The 21,692-nt window shown below is 35.1% G+C and overlaps 1 protein-coding gene across 1 annotated transcript; it reads right to left on the bottom strand.

Annotated features, from left to right (window-relative positions):
• Nucleotides 1-16,146: 16,146 nt before the first annotated feature.
• Nucleotides 16,147-17,360, bottom strand: LOC145137700 (uncharacterized). The gene is made up of 2 exons (XM_079071841.1): nt 17,115-17,360; nt 16,147-16,971 (listed from the first exon to the last, which is right to left on the bottom strand). The coding sequence occupies exons 1-2, from the start codon at nt 17,268-17,270 to the stop codon at nt 16,351-16,353; spliced, it is 777 nt and encodes a 258-aa protein (XP_078927967.1). The 5' UTR covers nt 17,271-17,360; the 3' UTR covers nt 16,147-16,350.
• Nucleotides 17,361-21,692: the final 4,332 nt, after the last annotated feature.

Raw genomic sequence — 21,692 nt, 5'->3', positions numbered from 1 at the left:
CTTGCATCATGATTCCATACGTTATCTCTTCATCCTAGGTAATAACCGTAACTTCTATGTTTCCTTGAAAGAGCATCTGACTCTAGGGCTTCTTTGACTACAGACGGTGTTCAATCTTGCATCTGCTTTTTCGTATAATGTTGGACTTTCAATCGTAACCTTCGAGTTACAAAATAACTCCTTATTGTGGACTCCTTCTTCTTCTTAGGATAAATACTTTCCTTTATCTATTGTAACAGACCGATGGGTCGTGCTCTAATGACCTCTCATCGCATGATGCAACGCTTAGACTAAGGTCTTTTAGAGTTAAATTCCAGAATGGAATATACCTTCCTTCATATTCTAATGCGATATAACCACATTTTAACATGTAGCATTTCCAGCTACAAACTTCATTAATAACGAGCGCGTTACCAATGATCGCATTGATTTCAATATTCTGACTTCAGTCAATGGTACATCGAACTCGGTTCTCGGAACCACGTAACAAACTCATCGTAGTCGGTCTCAATTGATATGACCACTAGGGTCGGAATAACAACCATCTTACTAGTCATTACCAAAACAAAGGTAATGACATACCTGAATAAAACGGAATCAATCACTAGCTTCCTGGTAACCTTGTGACTTTCCCTGATCCAAGTGCGAGTCCTGTGCTTCCGGTAGTATAGGCCTCTACTACCATTCACACCTACTCATACTCGTCCCAAGTATTGTCTCGCAGTCAAACCAAGTCACCATACAACAACAAAAATCACACAATTATCCAACACATCAAATATTAACACCATAGATATTACATAGACATCCAAACCATAAATATCACATATATATCAAAACCATAAATATCACATAGATATCAAAACCATAAATATCACATAGATATCAAAACCAGGGTTTATATTATATCTTGAAACGATTACACAAAGGTTCAAGTTCACCCTACACTATGCCGCTAATAGGCTACACTTCCAGATACTAGCCATATCTAAATACAAAGTTTTCATCCTTGATTTCTCGTATTGACATCTGCTTCGCCAAGGATCATGTGGAATGCCTTTGGCTTTGCTGGTTCTTTCTTCTTTGGGCAGTTGATCGAGATATGCCCTTTTTCGTTACACTCATAACACACTTTCTTACCAGATGCACACTCATTGGCGTAGTTCCTAGACTTTCCACACTTGAAACATGTGACCTCCTCGCCACATCTTCCCAAATGTTTCTTCTTGCACTTATCACACCATCTTGCTTCATCTCTTCCTCCTTCGAACTTTTTCGAATCAAACTTTGAGAATTTTCTCTTCTCGTCGGATCTTGGGGATCCCTCAAACTTTCTTTTCTCACCAACTTTAACCTTGTTGGCAGTTCTGCCCTTGATCATTTCTTCGACAGACTTAGCAACCCAGATGGCTTCCTCAAGGGTAGGTGTCTGGCGTACTGGCACTGTGTACTCCCATGGTAGTTCCTTTGTATACCTATCTATCTTCTCCAGCTCGTCTGGGACAATGCGTAAAGCAAACTCCATCTTATCTGTGAAGGCATTGGTGTATTCGTCAATGGACATGCTATCCTTCTTTAATGTCAGGAATTGGTTCTATAGTTCTAGCAGATCTTGGGCCGAGCAGAACTTTCGTTTGAATTGCACCAAAAATTCTGCCCAAGTCAGTTGTAGTGGCTCATTGGGGCTTATGGTTTTCCCCAGAGTGTTCCACCAGCGAACAACGCTGCCTCTGAACTGACGCACTGCATATGTGGTTTGTAGCTTGCCCTTTCAGCCACATGTTATGAACACCAACTCCATCTCCGATATCCAATCCATAACTCCAATTGGGTTTTCTTTTCCCGTGAAAGTCGATGGCTTGCAAGTTAGAAAATCTTTGTACTTGCATCCATTTCTTTCGACTCCATCACCTTGGTTAATTCTCCTAACCACAAGCGGTTCAGTTTGACCAACAGATCTACTGAAATTTTCTCCTTCCGATTGCCCTTCATTCAATTCGGGCTGCTCAACAGGCATTGTAAGTTCTTCACGATTCTGCGGAAGCAAACGCCTTGTCTCCTCCATCTGACGATCCAACATCGTCTGAATCATCATCTGCACTCTGGCCATCATCATTGGCTCAGGTGCTGCTGCTAAAACAGGTGCTTGCTCAACCACAGGTGGTTGATTTCTGTTTTCGTTCGCGTTCCCAACTCCACTTCTGGTTCTTGCCATTTTTGATCTATACACTGAATAAGGTGAATTTAGATCCTCATTCATGATAGGTATCAAATCATCCTTATCACTCCGAAACGTTTACATGTTAGTTCTAATATCGTAATCATACGCTTAGAATCCTAAACACATAAGGTTTCCAGATCCGGTCGGCAATAGACCATATATCCGAACAAATAATAGCACCAGCATAGCTATAACACAAGACATTTAGCACATAAAGCATTTTAGGCATCATTCCTAAAATAAACTAGTGCTTGTGTCTAAATTATAACAGACACTCATCTCACAATTTTCACTTAGCATTCTAAGTTTAAGTCTAGAAATTTCCTACAAATTCCTAGTTCGCTTAAACTAATGCTCTGATACCAAATGTGACATCCCCAAATTCACGGCCAGAAAAGACCGATTTGTTTATGCTTTGTTTTACAAAATCAGAGTAATCCTTTGATTAAAAGTGTTGTGGAATTTGTACCCAGAAAACATGATAAATTCTTTATCAAAGCATTTCCGAAGAAATGCATTTTTATTCATTTTAAAACATTTGGGATGTCCTGGTCAATACAGACACATAAGCATAAACAGAACTTACATTTATTTTCACTAATGATTTACATCTCCTTTAATCTCTCAGTGAAATATGTCTTCGTATCGATACCTGTGATACAAAGAAAACTGAGTGGGTCAGGCTTGGGAGCCTGGTGAGCATATAGGGTTTTCGACCCACAATAATATAATTATTATATTCAATCATCAATAAATAAATCAATCAATCAATCCAAATTACCCATCCCCATTATCTCCTTTATTTCTTAAGGATTTACCCTAAGAGTCAATTATCCTTTATTCATTTATTCCTAAGGATTGACCTAAGGAATTGACACACAGTCCACCACTGCCCAGGTCCTCAAATTACAACCGGTAAACACTTAGTTCAACATACTTAACGAACACCTAGTTCTAACACTCCTAGTGAACACTTAATTCAAAACATCTGCTGAATACTCAGTTCTAAAACACTTAGTGAACACACTCAATTCAACAACATCAAGTGAACACATCTAGTTCAAAAATACTTAATGAACACATAGTTCAAAAACACCTGATAAACACATAGTTCAAAACATCTATTAAACACTCAGTTCATAAATACATGATGAACACATAAGTTCAAAACATCTAGTGAACACTTAGCTCAAATATACCTGATGAACACATAAGTTCAAACACCAAGTGAACACATAGAGTTCAAAAATACGTGACGAACACATAGAGTTCAAAATCACCAAGTGAACACATAGAGTTCAAAAATACTTAATGAACACGTTGAGTTCAAAAACACTTATTATTTCGTCTCACATCAACTATTTCATCTACCCATGTTCTACCCAACATATTTGTATATGCAAACACATATACAGTTTAAATCTTTTAAAACCTGTATGAAACATTAAGTCAACATCCATCTCAAGTAAACAAACAATGTATAAACACATAGCACATACTTCATAGCAAATACTTCTTATCTATGTGTTAGAAGAAAGTAACTACACACTCACTTGATAATACGATGATCGGACAGCACTACGGCTCTTCAAGTACTATTCTTTGATGAAATCGGGATATCTTCACACACCGGGCTTCTCGCGGGCAGAGCTTCGGCTTGAAACTCTTTTCTTCTCGGGATCTTCGGAGCGTCGGGACTCGCTTCGGGTATCGGGGATGATACCGGGGCTTCGGGGGGCTAAAAGATGGCTTAAAGATGAGTAGAGTAGGAGAGAGGTTGAGAAATTAGCAACCAAAACCGGCTGCCTTCGATTTCTATTTATAGGGCTGAAAATTCAGTTTTCACGTCGTGAACCACTTGTTCACGTCGTGGCCTTGGACGTCATCAGGTGCGTAGTCGCGATGTTCAGTCTGTCAGGCTCCAGAAGACGTCAGCACTGAGTTCACGTCGTGAACCCCTTTTTCACGTCGTGAACTCTGACATAGCGTTGGGGTTCGCGCCCCGAACTTCAGAAATTCATAACTTTTGCATATGAGCTCTGTTTTCGACGTTCTTTATATCCACACGTAGGTGAGATTATGCTCTACCACTCTCGTTTAGACTCTGACACAGCGTTGGGGTTCGCGCCCCGAACTTCAGAAATTCATAACTTTCGCATACGAGCTCCGTTTTCGACATTCTTTATATCCATGCGTAGGTGAGATTATGCTCTACAACGTTCGTTTAGACTCCGTCGGCTAATTTTGACCTTAATTTTTATTATATTATTTTTAGTAGGCCGGGACAGGAAAACTCCGTTATAAAGTCATAACTTCTTTATCCGACGTCCGTTTTCGTCTGTCTTTTTACCGTTGAACTACTATCGACGAGATCTTCGATTATCGTTTAGATTGTTTCGGCTAGAAATCCCTCGATCTCATATTCGAACTTCGGGCTGCATACTGCTAAGCTGAAACTTAGAAAAATCATAACTTCCTCATACAAAGTCAGATTTGGACGTTCTTTTTATGCACGCTCTCGGTTTAACGTATTCTACGACTTTCATTTAGATCGATAAGGCCATATATCGCTCTAACATAAATTCACTATTTACGTCGCGCTGTGCCGTGCCGGTTCTGTCGCGAAACTTCGACAAGTCATAACTTCTTCGTTATAACTCGGATTTCGGCATTCTTTATAGATCCGAAATCCTTGTGACGACCACTACAACTTAGTTAAGATTATTCATTCTAAATAATCTTCTATCAAAAAGTCATTTTTGATGCTCATTGTCTCTAAATTGACTAGCCCTGATCTACGGGCGTTACAGTACGCGCAATGCTCGCGAGCTGACTCAAAACCCTACTTTTTAGTGTTTAGGCCAGATAAATACATCATTATGTCCAAAACCCCAACCTCCTTGACTCAGAAACCCTAGAAACCTAACCTTCTTCATTTTTGTGTGATCTTGATCTTGTGAAGTCCATTTTAGTAGCTTGGAGCTTGGAAGGAAAAAGAAGAAGTTGGTAAAAAAAACTTGTGTAGCTTGAGCTTAAGGATCTGAGACATCATCATCATTTAGCACCCATTTGAGGTAAAAAGCTCAAAACTTGCCTCATGAATGCTTAGATCTCTTATAATGGGGTTTTGGACCTTTTTGGTCCCAATAATGGAACTTTATGATTCCAATCCATTTTTAGGCTTAGGGTTGCCACCCTTAGTGCTATTTGAGTCTCAAAGACAGAAAAGTTACCATCTTGAAGGTCTTAATGTGGCCATGCATGAGTATTACTCATTTCTATGGAAGTAGGTTGCCATATTTCAAGTTTGGGTCCATTTGGGGGTTTGCAAGCCACCAAGTAATCAACTTTATTGGTTAAGACACTTTATTGGACTCAGATCTGTGTTTGGAGCTTAAGGTCTTAAGGGATTAAGTCTTTTTGGAGATTATGGCTTAACAGGGTAGTACGCTGGGCGTACAAGCCCGTACACGGAGCGTACAAGCCATGCAGCCTATACGCTTAGCGTACAGAGGAGTATGCCCAACGTACTCACTGATTTGGGTTTTCGTCATTTGGGCCTTGGGTTGGGCCATTCCATGGACTTTGCTATTTTTGGCCATAGTGGGCCATTAGAAATCGGTTATTGTGGGCTAAAATATGTTGGGCTTAAGAGAAGGCCCATTTGAGGAGTTGGTCCCAATTTAGAAAATTGGGCCATTGGTGGGCCACTAGTGGGCTTGGGAAGGCTATCTAGAGTTGGGCCTTTCATGTTATGGTTTTGGGCCTTAGGCATGGGCCAAATCAGATCAGGGGTAAAATGGTCATTTTACCCTATAGAAGGATTATTAGTTTTTGACTAAGTGTTATTGTGGTAATGATCGCTCGGGGAGTCGTTGGAGCAGCCGTTAGAGATTCCTTACCGTGAGATTCTGCATTCAGCTTTGCGAGGTGAGTTTCCTCCTATAGGAACGGGTCGAAGGCACCAATGTCGGCCCATATGTATGATTATATGTTCCAAATTTTGATCTGATGCTGGGCGGTGCACGATGAATGTTTATATGCTTTCCGGACTACTGTCCGATGTCGGACGATGCCTGAGGAATGTTTTTATGCTTGATGTCTTCGTGATTCTTGCATGTGTTTGTATTTTTATGTTTCCGGATTACGGTCCGATGCCGTGCAATGCCCGAGGAATGTTAGTATGCTTCCGGATTTCGGTCCGATGTCAGGTGGGGCCCGATGAATGTTTTTATGTTTATGTTATGTGAATATTTTATGTGTATTTGTTGATATGTTATTATGTATACCGAGCTTTGCTCGATGTCGGGCGGGGCCCAATGCCGTACTATGTCCGATGCTGGGCGGGGCCCGATGTCGGACATTGTCCGATGCCGGGCGGGGCCCGATGAAGGGGCGGGGACCACGATATGTTTATATGTGATTATGTGCTTATTTGTATGGTATGTAGTAGTTTGGGGAGACTCACTAAGTTTCGTGCTTACAGTTTTGAGTTTTGGTTTCAGGTACTTCTGGTAGCAAAGGGAAGAGCTCAGGATGACTGCAGTGCACATACCATTATGTTTAGCCTGAGATGATTACTCTGATGTTTTGATTGGAAACTCTGATAATAATGTTTTTGAGATAGTTTGACTTATGTTTTCGATGAAGTGTTTTGATAACTATGGTTTTATTTAATGATTTAAAACAAAATTTTTGGTTATGATTTTTATGAGTGTTACATCTTTAAACAAGTTGATTCCATCCAAGTCAAACTTGTCCATTATAACTTTCCATCTTGATTCAAAATCTTCTTGGTTGATTATTTCATCCCAGATGAGATTGTTTAGTTCTATCAAAATTTTTGATTTATCCGTTATACCTACAAGCTGCAAGTATAAAAATTTTGTTCATGTTATATTTTGATTTTATAGAATATGATCTTAAATATTACAACATCAAAATAATTGTATATATTCATTTTAGATAAAAATTAACATTTTCTATATTTTTTATATTATGATCAAGTTGGAAATAATTTTTTTTATAAATTTAATTGCATTATTCATATTTTTTTCATCATATTAATTATTCGAATATATAATAATTTTGCATCAAAAACTAACAAGATGAAAATAATGTTATGACCCAATACTTAATAATATGCAAAACTCTTATTATTTTAAATCATAATACTTTATAAACTTTTCTTTAATGTTCTTTTGATTGCATCATGTTAATTTTTTGAATCTTATAATACTTTTTGCATCATTTATACTACCAAGATGTAAATAATATTCAAAATCGTATTTTTTTTTGTATGATGCAAAAGGGTATATGATCCAAAATCATAATATAAAAATATATTTTATGTTATTGGATTTTGGATCATAAAATGTATTCTAATATCATATAATCATATTAACATTGTCAATAAATTTCTGAGATATATGTTACATGCATAACCTATGTCTTGCTGTAGTGAATATAAATGGAACTGCTCGTAAAAGCGCAGGGTCTTGATCAGTGACAATTACATTTGGTTATTTTCCAAAAGTTCTTTTAAAAGCAAACAAGATCCATTTGTAAGATTTAATAAATTCACTACAAACCAAGCCTGCTCCAAAAGTAACACATTGCTTGTACAAATACCATGTGATACTTATATGTAATTAAAGAAAAAATTATTAATATCTCTAGTTTTATTTTAAATTTTTACATGATGCAAAACACAATATTTACTTACTTGTTTGTTCTGTAGGTTGCATCGAAGCCAACAACATCTCCAAATGTAAAGTAATTCCGTTTTGCCTCTTCATCCGCCCAAAACAATCCAGTCAATGATACATCATTTCCCATGCTGTATTAAAAAAGAAAAACATTGAAAATATTCTTTCTTTTTTAGATAACATTTCTATCACCATTTATGCATCTCCTTCTCCTATAAAAGCATTCTAGTCGCTTTTAAAATTCTTTGTATCCGTTTCCGTAGCTCTAGTTTTTGCAAAACTACCTCTAGATTGTTTCAAAAGCTTGAATGTTGTATCTAGACCATTGTTTATGTTTGACATGTCATGTACCATCTTCATCTGTGTATATGTCAGCCTTCTTTCATATTTAGAAAGTGTAGATCTTCTTCATAAACAAAAGGGTGAGTATGTGTTTCATTAACATAATATATCTTCCACATCTTATTCTCATCAATCTTTATTGTCACACATGCTAAACAATCAATTCTTAATAAAGGTCTTCTCTGTTTTTATTTCTTTGGATCTTTCAATGTATCGTATCCTTCTTTCTTAAATCCCTCCCTATTGCACAATATATATCTTCTTCCATAGCCTTCACATCTAATTCTTTTCTTTGTGGTTGCTAATCTTGTTTCAAAACCACACCTCCTTGCATACTCTTTGTAAAAAGCTAAGGCATCAAAAAATGTTGGAAAAGTTTGTTTTTTCATGTGGTGCATTATCAACAACTGGAGTATAGTATGTTTTTCCATTTGATTTCTTCTCAATTATAACAAATGTAGATGTAGATAAAGATGAAGATCTAATATTTTCTGTGTAAAATACAATATAATCATGTAAATGTTATATGATCCACAAACTATAAATGAAATAAAATAAAAAATGTTAATAACATATAAGTATTTTAATTAAAAATAATCTTTTTGCATCATACCATGATTACATCTTTCTGATTCACATTGATTCATACATTCATTAGAGATTTCTGATTCCGTTCTTTTTCTTTTGTTTTGAATTGTTTGTTCATCAACATCCATTGGAGATTCGAATTCTTTAGAAACATGATCCATAACTGTTCTTGTAGTTGTAAAATCAACTAATTAAACAAAATTTCATACGTTATACAACATAAGACATTATTTAACAAATTTCAGATCATCATCAAAATATAATTACTCAATATAATGCAATCATCAGCATATGATCCATAAAAATTATTTTAATCAAATTTTGTAACAACAAATGATCAAAACTTTAAGTACATTAGACAACATATCATGAACCTATGATCAAAAATTTAGACTATAAACTAACAAATCTGCATACAAATAAAAAATTGTTTTTTTTAGGTTTTTACATGAAGATTAAACACAAAAATTACATCAATTATATACTAATTAATTGAATCCAATCAATTATTGTTTCAGTCAACTCATTATACAAATTTGATTAGATAAAATAAGATTACAACTAAAAAATCAGATTTTTAACCTAAAATTCGTAAACAGAGTACACATAAATTTTCTATTATAAATCCACTTTTCAATCAGAAATTCACTTCATTAAACTTGAATAACATGTGTGAATCATAATAATTTGAACAAAACAAAAAAAAAACAATTTCTTTGAAGTAGAGATTTGATTAATTTTTTTGTACGAAAACAAAGATGTGTTTTCGAAATCAACTTAATTATTCAATCAGTGTATCTAAAATCGATTTAATTTAGTAAATCTAACCTGATCACTTGATCAATTCTTGAATGTACCTTGAATCGAACTCAAAAGAAGCTTGAAATTTGATTTTAGGTCTGGATATGGTGTTTGTTTACGTGAAGAAGAAGTCGATGATATCAACTTATAAAGAACGCGCCTTAATAAGGCTCAACTCATTTAGTATTACGCCTTGACCAAATTACTCTTAATCCAGGAATTCGGGGTGGGGGTGCGAAAGCTGGAGATTTCGAGGGCAACGAGATGCAAACCCCCATCTTGTTTGCCTCCGTTGACATCCTTGGTTGTAATCTAATTTGGTTCTTTGAAGTTTTTTTCCCTTACAAAAATAAACTTCTAATTCGAGTTTTTTCTTCTCTCAAAGTTCTTAAATTTCCTTCTTCATTTTTTTTATCTTTTGTAGCATAGATGTATATGCTTCGTGGATATTGGAATTATGTAGTAGAGTCCACATATATACATGTAGTCAATCCCAAATATGGTTTCTACAGGTGATTATGGGGCATTATGTTGTCTAACCATCATCCTAATCGCCCTAAAAAATAATGTTTGTTTGTCTGTTTTCAACTAATCAACCACAATCGTCCTTGTTGTGCGTTTCTTTTTATCTCGATCAAACCTTCACAGTCGATCCCCTTTTTCAACCTTTTTTTCTAGGTATATGTTCATGGCGATAGATGATGTAATAAGGATGTCTCTCTCTTTGATGTGCAGTGTTTGTTTACTGTTTTACCTTCCAATGTGATCATGAGAATGGATTGAACTTGTTTGTACCATGTGAAACCTTCACCTACACAACAAACTATAGATTTTTTGCTAACCCAACACCAAATCGCCAAGGCATAAGCACTATGTTGGACATTCGAGTGCTTCTAATTGGTAACAAAAGTGAGATTAACATAAAAAAAAAGAGCCACAAGAATGACTGCATATTAAACCATTTTAAGAAAAAAAAAAGACATCATTTAGAGATGGAAAAGTTGCGATGAAGTTATTGGGCGTGTTTGGTAAGGAGCGTTTGTGAGCTTCTGGCTTCTAGCATTTTTGACAAAACGCTCATTGTTGAACAAAAAACATCGTTTGACACTAGGAATTTTTAGTGTTTAGTTTAAACAAAACGATCCAAATTCAAAAGTTATATTACGTAACGTTGAACAAAGCGGTACCAGCTACCAACTACTCGTTACCCGCTACCTACTACCAGCTAGTTTTGCCGAGTACGTCCATTATACACATGACTCTCCCCATCTTTCCTTGTTACTTGCTAACGTTGCTTCACATTTACAACTAATTAAAACTAATTTGTGTATTTGATCTTTAATGTTAACTGGTTGCACCATCTGGTCGCATTCTAAAACAGTGATGTTTTGTATAAATCTATAGTTACCTTAAATAGTTTTCAATTATAATACAAAGAGCAAATGGTTGACCAATTAAAACATAAATGACTAGAAAACGTGACATGCAACTGAAGGGTGAAGGGTGGAGATAAATCTTATTTTGAGAAAGTAACTCTAATTTGAATTTAAATCGGTTTCCTATTTGTTATCAACTATCTTTTCTATTGTGTTTTACTTGATGAAGGACTCTTTTGAGATTCTCGTATATAATATAACTAGGTTATAACCCCTGTACGACACGGTAACAATCTAAAACATGTTCGAAAGTTAATAAACATTATAATTAATAATACATTTGCAAATTTTGAGTGCAATTCATAGTTACACATTACACCAACATTTAAAACCTTATATAAATTAAAATTTCTACTCTTTATCAAACATATATTATTCTTTATTATTACATATAACATTTAAATTATAAGACCCGATGTAAAGAAACCCTTTTGACTTCCTAAAAAACCCACTTTTGAAATCTCCTCCAAAAAGTAAATTTCCATTCCTCAAAACCCATCATAGATAGTCAATTTTGTCATTTGCGTATATCTAGTGAGTTAGAAGATGAATAGAAAAAATTATCTATTTCAAATAAAAAAATATAAAAAAACGCAATAATATATTAATCAACAAAATCCATAAATTATTTTTAAGAAATCATAAACTAAAACCATTGATAATTACATGCCTGGACATTTTAAATGTAAATAAATTATGTTACACTTTAATTCTTTTTAAGTACTAAAAGTACATTCTTTGGTATTTTATATGATGCATCTATAAAAAAAACTATATACTTTTTGTGTATCAAAGGCTAATCAAAGAGATATTTAAAAATGTTTTATTGTTCTTTGTTATTAGTTGAATCAATCTTTAACAATATATGTTTCTGTTTTAAGTATAAACAATTTGAGTGGATGAATAAGTATAAACAATTTGAGTGGAGGTATTTGGCTGTTATTTTAATATGAACATATTATTAACAAATGTGTTTAAGTTTCAATTTTTCTTCATTTTTTATAAGTACTCATATTCCAAAAATTTAATCTGCTCACTGCATGTCTTTGTTAGATTTTAAGTTAAAGATCATCACCCATTATGTAAAATTTGCAGCATTATACCAAAATTATTAACTCCAACACCCAAATACATATCTTTACAGAATAACCAGATGAAGTTTTAGGTTCGCATCAAAATTTCAATAACTACCAAACAAATAAAAGAATAACATTTAGAGATATGCATCAAAATTTCGAAAAACCGATTCGATATGAAGGGAAGTTGCAACAACATCAACAATTATCACAAATAAAAATAAAACGACATTTCACAATTTGTCACCTTATTGCATTCAAAATATTTTCGATAACCATTGTATTAAATAATTAATAAATATTGAAAAAGAAGCCTACCATCTGCCACTACAAGTCCTCAAGGGTCTCAATAAGCAATAAAACAAAGACACCAAAAGTGTTTGCAAGAACATCTGCTATTGTAGCATGCTATTGTAGCAGCAACAATTATACAAAACAATTTTAATTTGAACTATATAAAAAGTTGATGCAAGAAATCCATCCTTTTTTTCTGCCTCAATCCTTGTAAAATCTACAAAATGGGTAAAAAGACCAAAATACCATTTTCTTTTCTTTTTAACCCACCATTTGCTCCTATCACTACTATTCCAGACTCGACTTTAATGTCATTTAGTTTTGAACCAAGTATTCCAATTCTTCATGCCCTCACAGTACCAAACATGTTATTAATACCCATTTTCCATAAAATACCAAAAGTACCCTTCCTTTTTAACCCTGTATTCTTCTAATATAATTAAAATTCGGACAATTCATGATTTTAAATGGCACCCTATACCAAAAATACCTTTTACTTTTATTACTTCTCCTAATAATCAATCTTTTCATTATTATTCATCCAAAACTCAAAATTAAAACTAACAACCTGTTCTTTAGGATTCTCTTTCCTTTCCTGCACATTTTATTAATCAAACACCATAACATCTTTCCTTTCATGCTCGTTTTCTTTGAGGAACTTTCTAAACGAAACCAGAAATCGTTAACAATAGGCTTACTTTAGTATCAGAGCACGAGTAGAAAGTTTATCCTGCTTAGGAAGAAAAGTTTGAAATCATGAAATAAACCCTAAAATCATGAAATTTTGAAGAAATAACTTATCTCAGCTTGTATCATAGAAAAATATCCCTTATTTTAGACAATTTTGCCCCTGATAATTCTGGAGTTTATTATTTGCATGTATAGTTAGTTTTCATGTTAGGTAGTAATGATAATCATTGACTTTGAAGCTCAAACACTTTCTAAAGACCGTAAAGGATGTATAACCTCAGTACCTAAGTTTAAGCTTAAATAATTGGATTTTTTAGACTACATTCGCTAACATTGGTAAGAATAACCAATAGTCAAGAAGTAAGAAAGATGAATGCATAATACTATTAAAAGATGCGGTCTTTACTAACGCGAGTATAATAGCCCCACCCCCAAACTTGTAACAGGTTAATCCACACTCTTATATGATGCAACCACCGAATGCAATATACATGAATGAGCAATACAAATTATACAAAAACTCATGTTTGGAGGCAATGATGGGCAAAAGAGAAAAAAAAACTTTTGTTAACAAATCGGGGTATAAGTCATGAAACATTTATACTCGTTACATTAGATAACACTAAAATGAATAAGATGTTACCCAAGAGGAGCAGAATCTAAATCAGCCAAAAAATCAGACTTCTTTGAATCATTGTGGTGACCTGGAACTGATTCTTCCACTAAAAGAGAGATCTTCGTATCTGCACTTGTTCTTTTATACGCCTACATTCGATATTATATCAAATTAAAATAGATTGAATAATCAATGCACATAAGAAGCCTGCGAAAACTTCAAATTCCATGTATTACAATCAAATCAAAATATGTAGCTAACAAATCGTTTAGCAAGAGCTTTGTTACTTACCTTCAAGTAAATTTATGATCAATCTAACAGTAACAAAATTGAAGGGGAACCTGTAGCGATGGGGAAACTGTGAGATTGACCTAATTATTGAAGATATTAAGCCAGGAAACACCTAGATTTAAGAAATAGTGAAGAAGAAATTGGAGTCGATTTTGGTGACTTACTGATGAACGGAAGGAGAAGCGATGGAGCATAGTAAAATTGCACATCTGTATTCCAAACTATTGTTGTTACTTGTGGTGCCAATTTATTCCAAAATCAAAAACAGAAAATAAAGCACCATCAAAATTTAGGTTAGGATGTGTGGAGAAGAACGTATTTTGAGTGGAAACAGAAGAGACGAAGTTCAATGACTGTTCTAAATTCGTTCCTGATTTTAAGTCATTAGATTCATGATTTATTGTGATATGATTAGATTGTTTCAAAATTTAGTTCTTGATTTTAAGGCATTCAAGGAAGAAATATTGTATAGGCGGGAAAGTTTTAATTTCTAGGTGTATAAAGCTGCCATGTGGCAGGAAGAAGCTCTATGTCATTTCAAAAGAGTCTTTTATTAGGATTGTAGATGTAGATGTAGATGACATTGGTTTAGTTTTCAAATGCATAACAATTATTTGGCTCCGATGGGCAACAAGTACAACCACCGTCAAATAAATAAACTTCTCAAGCTGACTGAGTCCAATGCAAACATTCTCGATGTTCTGAGTACAGCGTATGGAGGCGGAGTTACAAAAGTTTCGACAAAATCAAGATGAAGAAGGTGAGAGATTTAGTTGCAGTCAACATCACCGACGAGGTTACCACCAGCAACGACCACCACATTATCACATACAACCGCAACTAGATCTAGATCACCTAAATGAATGGAGTGACTCTGAGTTTGAAGTGATGGCTGAACCACCATCACAACACTACAAGCAACAACCACGGCAACTTGATCAACTGACTGACGCGGGTGAGACTTCTTCAAATGAGGAGTGCGAATGGGGTTTTTGCCTCGTAACGAGACAAAATCAACATCTTTCAGAGGCAGATCTATTAATACCTCTTTTTAAAAAGAATCTTAGTTTTGATGAATTTAGTGAGTGGGTAACGGAAGTCGAAAGGTTTTTTGAGTTTTATGAAATCCCGGAGGATGAACAAGTAGAATTCGTAGCCTACAGATTGGAAGAACAGGCTTTCTCATGGTGGGAACTAATCCAAAATCTAAACAGGCGATTCAATAAACAACCGATTAAGGAGTGGACAGAGATGAAGGAGATGTTGATGGCCCGATTCCTAGATATAAATTGTTTCGTAACAGAGGAATATCAGTCGTCTCATGCTGAATCATAATTAATTGTTCATCAAACGTTTGTTTTGATTGTTATTTTCTTCTTTAGTGAAAATTTGTTATTTATTGGTTTAGTTGCGATTTTGAATTTGATCAGGAAAAACTTATGACCATTAACGGATGATGGTTCTCTGCATCACCACCACAATACTACAAGCAACAACCACCGCCGTACCACCATCAACCTCCACCGCAACTAGATCAACTAAATGACGCAGGTGAGACTTCTTCAGATGAAGAGTGTGAATGGGGTTTTTGCCTTGTAACCAGACAAAATCAACATCTCTCAAAGGTAGATCTAATACCTCTTTTTAAAAAGAATCTTAGTTTTGATGAATTTAGTGAGTGGGTAACGGAAGTCGAAAGGTTTTTTGAGTTTTATGAAATCCCGGAGGATGAACAAGTAGAATTCGTAGCCTACAGATTGGAAGAACAGGCTTTCTCATGGTGGGAACTAATCCAAGATCTATGTAGGCAAACGGATACACCACCTATTAAAGAGTGGACACAGATGAATTGAAGGTGATGTTGATGCGTCGATTCCTTTCTCCGTAAGGAAGGAGTAGCATTTGTTTTGAGTCTGGAGTTCTAATTTTGTTCATCAAAACGTTTGTTTTGTCGATTATTTTAAGAAAGCTTAGTCAAAATTTGTTATTTATTTGATCAGGAAAAACTTATGACCATTAATTGATGACGATGAAATAAAAAACATGAATAGCACAACAGAATAAATAAATTATAGGCAATCGATAACATAATATTTTTTCCATATATAATTTGTGATAGCTGAATCGTAATCAACTAACGAACAATGACTACTAGTTTACTACTTGATTAAAGGAGAGAATATGAAAACCTACATATATAAAAACAGCAATAACTTGAAAGCAATAAACATTGACATAGCTAAAGCAAATCAAAGTAACAACAACAACAAAACAATTTTCCTTATGCTTAATCACACTCCTTTTCCTTCTTCTCCTCTTCACTCTTTGAATGATAACCAGGAAGCTTTTCTTTGATCATTTCAAGAATACCCTTTTTCTCCTTATGCTCTTTTTCAACATCAGCATAGTGGTCGGGATGTGCTGCCACCGCCACCACCACTGGCGGTGGTGGAGGAGCAGTGTGCTCTTCTTCCAACTTTTTTTGACCGCCGGGGAGTTTGTCCTTGATCATCTCAAGGAAACCCTTTTTCTCTTCAGGTTCACAGCTCGGCTCCGGTGGGTGGACAACAACTTCACAAGGTGGTGGTGCTTGATGATCCTCGTATTTCTCAACAGGAACACATGAGTCTTCCTTGCGTTCTTCTTCTTTCTTCTCTTTGTACTCCTCGATTTTCTCCCCTAATTTCTCTTTGATCTCTAGGACTTTCTCTTTGCCCTCTTCGATCTTCTCAATAGTTTTCTCTTTGAGCTCTTCGACTTTCTCTTTTCCTTCTTCGATCTTCACATTGATCTTCACTTTATCTTCTCCGATTTTCTTCTCCACCTTTTCCTTCAAGGTTTCATCTTTCTTCTTCTTCTTCTTCTTCATCTTCTTTTTCTCCCCATCTTTACACTCCTCATCACTCGACTATAAAATACGATAACAGAATAAAAATATAACACAAAGACGCACAAAAAATGTATTGTAATTGAGGATTGTGTGTTTAAAAGTGATTATCGAAGTTATAAATATGAGAATCAGACGATCACTTGGTTAAAACGAAAGCTTACACTGGAGCTGCTATCGGATATGTGGAGTTTGTCCATCAGGCTTTCGTTCTTCTCGTCTTTATTACACTTCTTGTTTTCATCTTTCTTTCCGAAACAGTCGACCACCCCATGGTCTTCAGTCTCAGAGGCATGATGGTGAACCACTTTGTCAGCCATGATCACAGCAAAAGCAAGAAAAAACAGACACAGTAACTACGTGAAAATGATGGGTTTCTATTGTATTTGGAGTAGCAAGTTTTGAGAATGTTTGAATGGTAAGTGTGTTTGAAAGGGGTACTTATGGAAGTTTATATAGGAGTTGAACATTGAGTAGATTTTATATATCAACAGTAATGATACTTGAACTATTTCACTATTTTCATGTCACTCCCTTAACTTCTAGTTTTATGATTTTAATTACCAAATAACTTTTTATCAATTTGGTTTTTGCTCTCTAACAAAAGGCAAGATAGCACAAAGATAAATACTAAATGGTCAAATTGCATGTAAAAATGTATTGTTAATTGATTTCATTTAAAAAATCATTTTCAAAATCGACATTTATTGGTCGATGCTATAATATAAGTTTATTTATTTCGAATGAAATAACTATAGCTTTGTTTGTAATGTTTAAAGATATAAAACCTCGGCCAACATAGGGAATAGTGATATAGCCCGTTTTCAAGCTTAGAGTTTATAAAACACATCAACATGTTTCAAGAGATCACATATTAAATACCACCTATTGTGTCATTTAATAAAAACCACAAACGTTGTCAATAATCATAGTAAAATTAATATTTCTGTTGTAGTAGGTATGAAATAAGACATTTTAAATAAAAATGTATTATGATTATCTTGATAACTATTATTTTTTCAATTTATAAATATATGATAATTATATTTCATTACTTCCAATATTAAAATCATTTTCTTTTCCTACACAATAATATTTTTAACAACAATTTGTACTGATTGTTATGATGACAAACTTTTAAAAATATGTTTGATTTTTATAACATTTTTAACACGTTAATTATCTTTTATCACAACAAGATCTGAAAACATAATTGATTTGAAAAAGACAACTTAACTTATTATGGTTTAAAAATTTTAATAAGTACAAAGAATTTCTTAATCATCTTTTGATTTTTTTTTTATAAGTTACATATTTAGTAAGCATACTAATCATATGCACAACACATGTCATTTGCATTTGAAACGAACTAATGAAGCACCATTGTAAACACAACGTTGTAACTGATGGACCAAAACTGTATAACTAAAAGCGGGGTCTCATAATCGTATGTTAGGAAGAAGTTCAGGGCCCATATAAGTAATCTTAGCAACTTCCTTAATCTCATTGTGACAAGTGTACACAAGATGGTTATTTGATGCTAAAAATTACAACTAAACATTAAAAGTAAAATGAATATTAAATTCAAATCAGATGTGCATCGTATGTGAAGTATAATCGAAATCCTGGATTCGCAACGTACACTCGTCCTTTTAAAAGAAACTTTAAATATATTTTCATGTTTCCTATGACTTTGTCTCTCTTATAGATTTTTTATATTTGAAATCCAATAACATTTAATAATGACACACATCTTATAATTGTGATATGCTTAAACAAGCAATAATATATAAAATGATATAAAAATACATTTAAATAATATGTTTTTTATAACTACTTAACGGTATATTTGGAAAAAAAAAAATTTAAGCTCCTAAAAAACTAGTTTAGGGTGTGTTTGGCTGCCAAAGCTAGCTGATAAGCTACTTATTTTTTCAGTTTTTTTAAGTTGTCATGTTTGGCAAACCAAAAAGTAGCTTATCAGCTAGCTTATAAGCTAGTTTTCTGAAAAACTACTTAGAGTAGCTTTTTTAAAATTTTTCCAAATATACCCCTTAATTAATTATAGAACACATTCTTTTAAATACCCTTTTATGTCATTTTATATATCTTTCAGCTAGTTTTACCAAACGTCATTTTATCAGCTAGCTTTTTATTTAACAACTAGTTTTTCAGCTATCAGCTAGTTTTTTAGCTAGTAGTCAAACATAGCCTTAATCGGCTAATTAGTAGCATTTGGATTATTCATATTTGGATGATACAGGGACCTGGATGATATAGAGGCTCTATATGAATCTGTATCTGAATGATAAATTGATATTTAGTCAGACATTTCAATGTCTGTCTCTTAATGGTGAAAATGACAATTTTAACCCTCTGAACTATATGTTATTGTTTGGTTGGACATCTAGACGACTGTGTTGAATGATACTGAATTGTTAAATAATTATAAATAAAATACCAATACCTCCTATTGCGGTAGGGAGCCATAAATCCACGAGTGTTGGTATATGCAACATCACAAAGGTAATATTTTTCTGTAAACATGAATTTTTCAATTGTTATATGAAAAATAGATGATGTATTTAATAACCAAAGTTAAAAAAAAAGATTACAAACCTGGTGGAGGGAATGGAAAGTCGGAAGTTGGGTTAAATACAACTTCTTTTAGAGCTAGTGAATCATGTGTTATGCCCTCCCAACCGGCCCATACAAACGTGAATATCATATCAAAATTACAAATTCCAATAACATTTTGACAACATTCACCTTTTCATATTCCCTTATAAAGAGTTTGTTGATCAACAGGCACAATTGCATGTACAAGAGTTCCATCTAACGCACCTATCGCTCCTGAAAATATTTCTTTTAACCTTTTGATATCGTCCTGATGTGTTTATTGTTGCATTAGAAGATATGCCAAATAGGGATGCCTTCAGTATCAATAGGGATGTCTAATAAGTCATTTGGTGTGTCGTATCTTTTGTATCCCTTGTAAGTAGGACGAATCTCTGTTTGAGAAATCAGAGAATAAAGAATACTCCCCTCCTGCCCGTGGACGTAGGTCACCTTGACCGAACCATGTAAATACTCTGTCTTTGTGTGTTTTTAGTTTCGTCTGTTATTCGCATTACTTTCTAACAAGGGTCATCAGAACTTGGCAAATGACATCATATTTGTTATGAGTCTTGACAAGTATCGTATGATTTTCCCCGACAAGTGGTATCAGATTTGCGATTGGTGTTATTTTGATTGAAGATGGCATCTCACAAATTCGATATGGAGAAGTTCAATGGTTCGTGTAGCACCTGGTTCCTGGTATGTATTTTATTTAAGTGATTTTGCATTTTTGGCCTGGGACTCGGCGAGTTGAAGGCCCAACTCGCCGAGTAGAAGCGGGATGAGACGCGGGATTTAAGTGATGGACTCGTCAAGTCGAGTCCCGGACTCGACGAGTAGGCTCTGTCTGGACAAAACCCTAATCTGAGGGTTTGCACCCTATTTAAACAACCTTATACAGCCTCCATCGCCCCTTTATGCTCCCAGAAACCCTCCATAGCAAACCCTAGCCGAGTGTGTGAAGATCTTAAGGCATTTGTGGTGATTTTGGTGGTTTTGTTCACAAGGAAGAAGGAAGAGCATAGAAGGATCAAGAGGAAACTGAAGGATTCGAGTTTGGTTCATCATTTGCAGTCTTTGAGAGGTATAAAGTCTGTAACTTGCTCTTTCATTTGATAGATCCCTTTTTGGGGAGATTTAGGGCTTTTATAAGCCATTTTTGGTAACCAACCATTATTGCAAACATGGTTGGGGGTTGAGGCTTTGGAATCAGGTCTTTAAAGGGGTCACAAGGCAGATTTGGGTTGCTTTTGCACCCAAGGAAGGCCTCATGCAGCACTAGAGCCATTTTAGAGCCTTTTTGGCTCAAAAGTCCTATGCATGCACGTAAAGTTCGTAACTTTACGTGCTAGATCAAGCTTAGGGGCTTGGATCTATCATTTGGTCAAGTGTTGTACATCAGAAATCGAGGATTTAGGGTGTGGATGTTATCGACTCGGCGAGTCCGTTCTTGGGACTCGACGAGTCCGAGGCTTTGAGTCCCATAGCTGTTGAGGGTCAAAAGGACTCAGTTGGGTTGTAGCAGGACAGAAAGAGTGACCCAACGCATTGGACTTAATTTTAGACCTGGAGTTCATGGGACTCGACGAGTGCTAGAACAGACTCGGCGAGTCCAAGGCAATCTCCTTATGTTTGAAGATGAACTCGACGAGTTGTTCATACAACTCAGCGAGTCGAGGTCAGGACTTGTTCATTCAGTTGAAGGTGAACTCGACGAGTGTTCATACGACTCGGCGAGTCGGATGAAGGTTCATTGATGTTCGTAAGGAAGGGGAACTCGTCGAGTCGTTGCCAAACTCGACGAGTCGAGTCGTGGATAAGGACGAGTAAAGGGAAGGGACTCGACGAGTTGACGGACCAACTCGGCGAGTCGGGTCAACTGGAAGTTGACTTTGACTTGGACTTGGTTAGGGGTAAAATGGACATTTTACCCTAAGAGTAGATATCAGTTTCTAACTGAGTGTTTTGTGGGGATTGTAGCCGGAGGATTTCCGGAGCAGCAGCGGACGGAGGTTTCCCGCACAGATTATCAGCAGCTTCTCGTACGAGGTGAGTTACCTTCCAGTAGGGGTGGGTCTAAGGCCACAATGCCGGCCCACCAAAGAGGAGTATTTAGAAGATGA

This window comes from Lactuca virosa, chromosome 9 (genome assembly GCF_052849685.1).
Source record: "Lactuca virosa cultivar CGN04683 chromosome 9, Lactuca_virosa_CGN04683_v6, whole genome shotgun sequence".
In the NCBI taxonomy this organism is placed as follows: domain Eukaryota; kingdom Viridiplantae; phylum Streptophyta; class Magnoliopsida; order Asterales; family Asteraceae; genus Lactuca; species Lactuca virosa.
The sequence above is the reverse complement of the archived record's forward strand: the minus strand, read 5'-3'. Positions and strand labels throughout refer to the sequence as shown.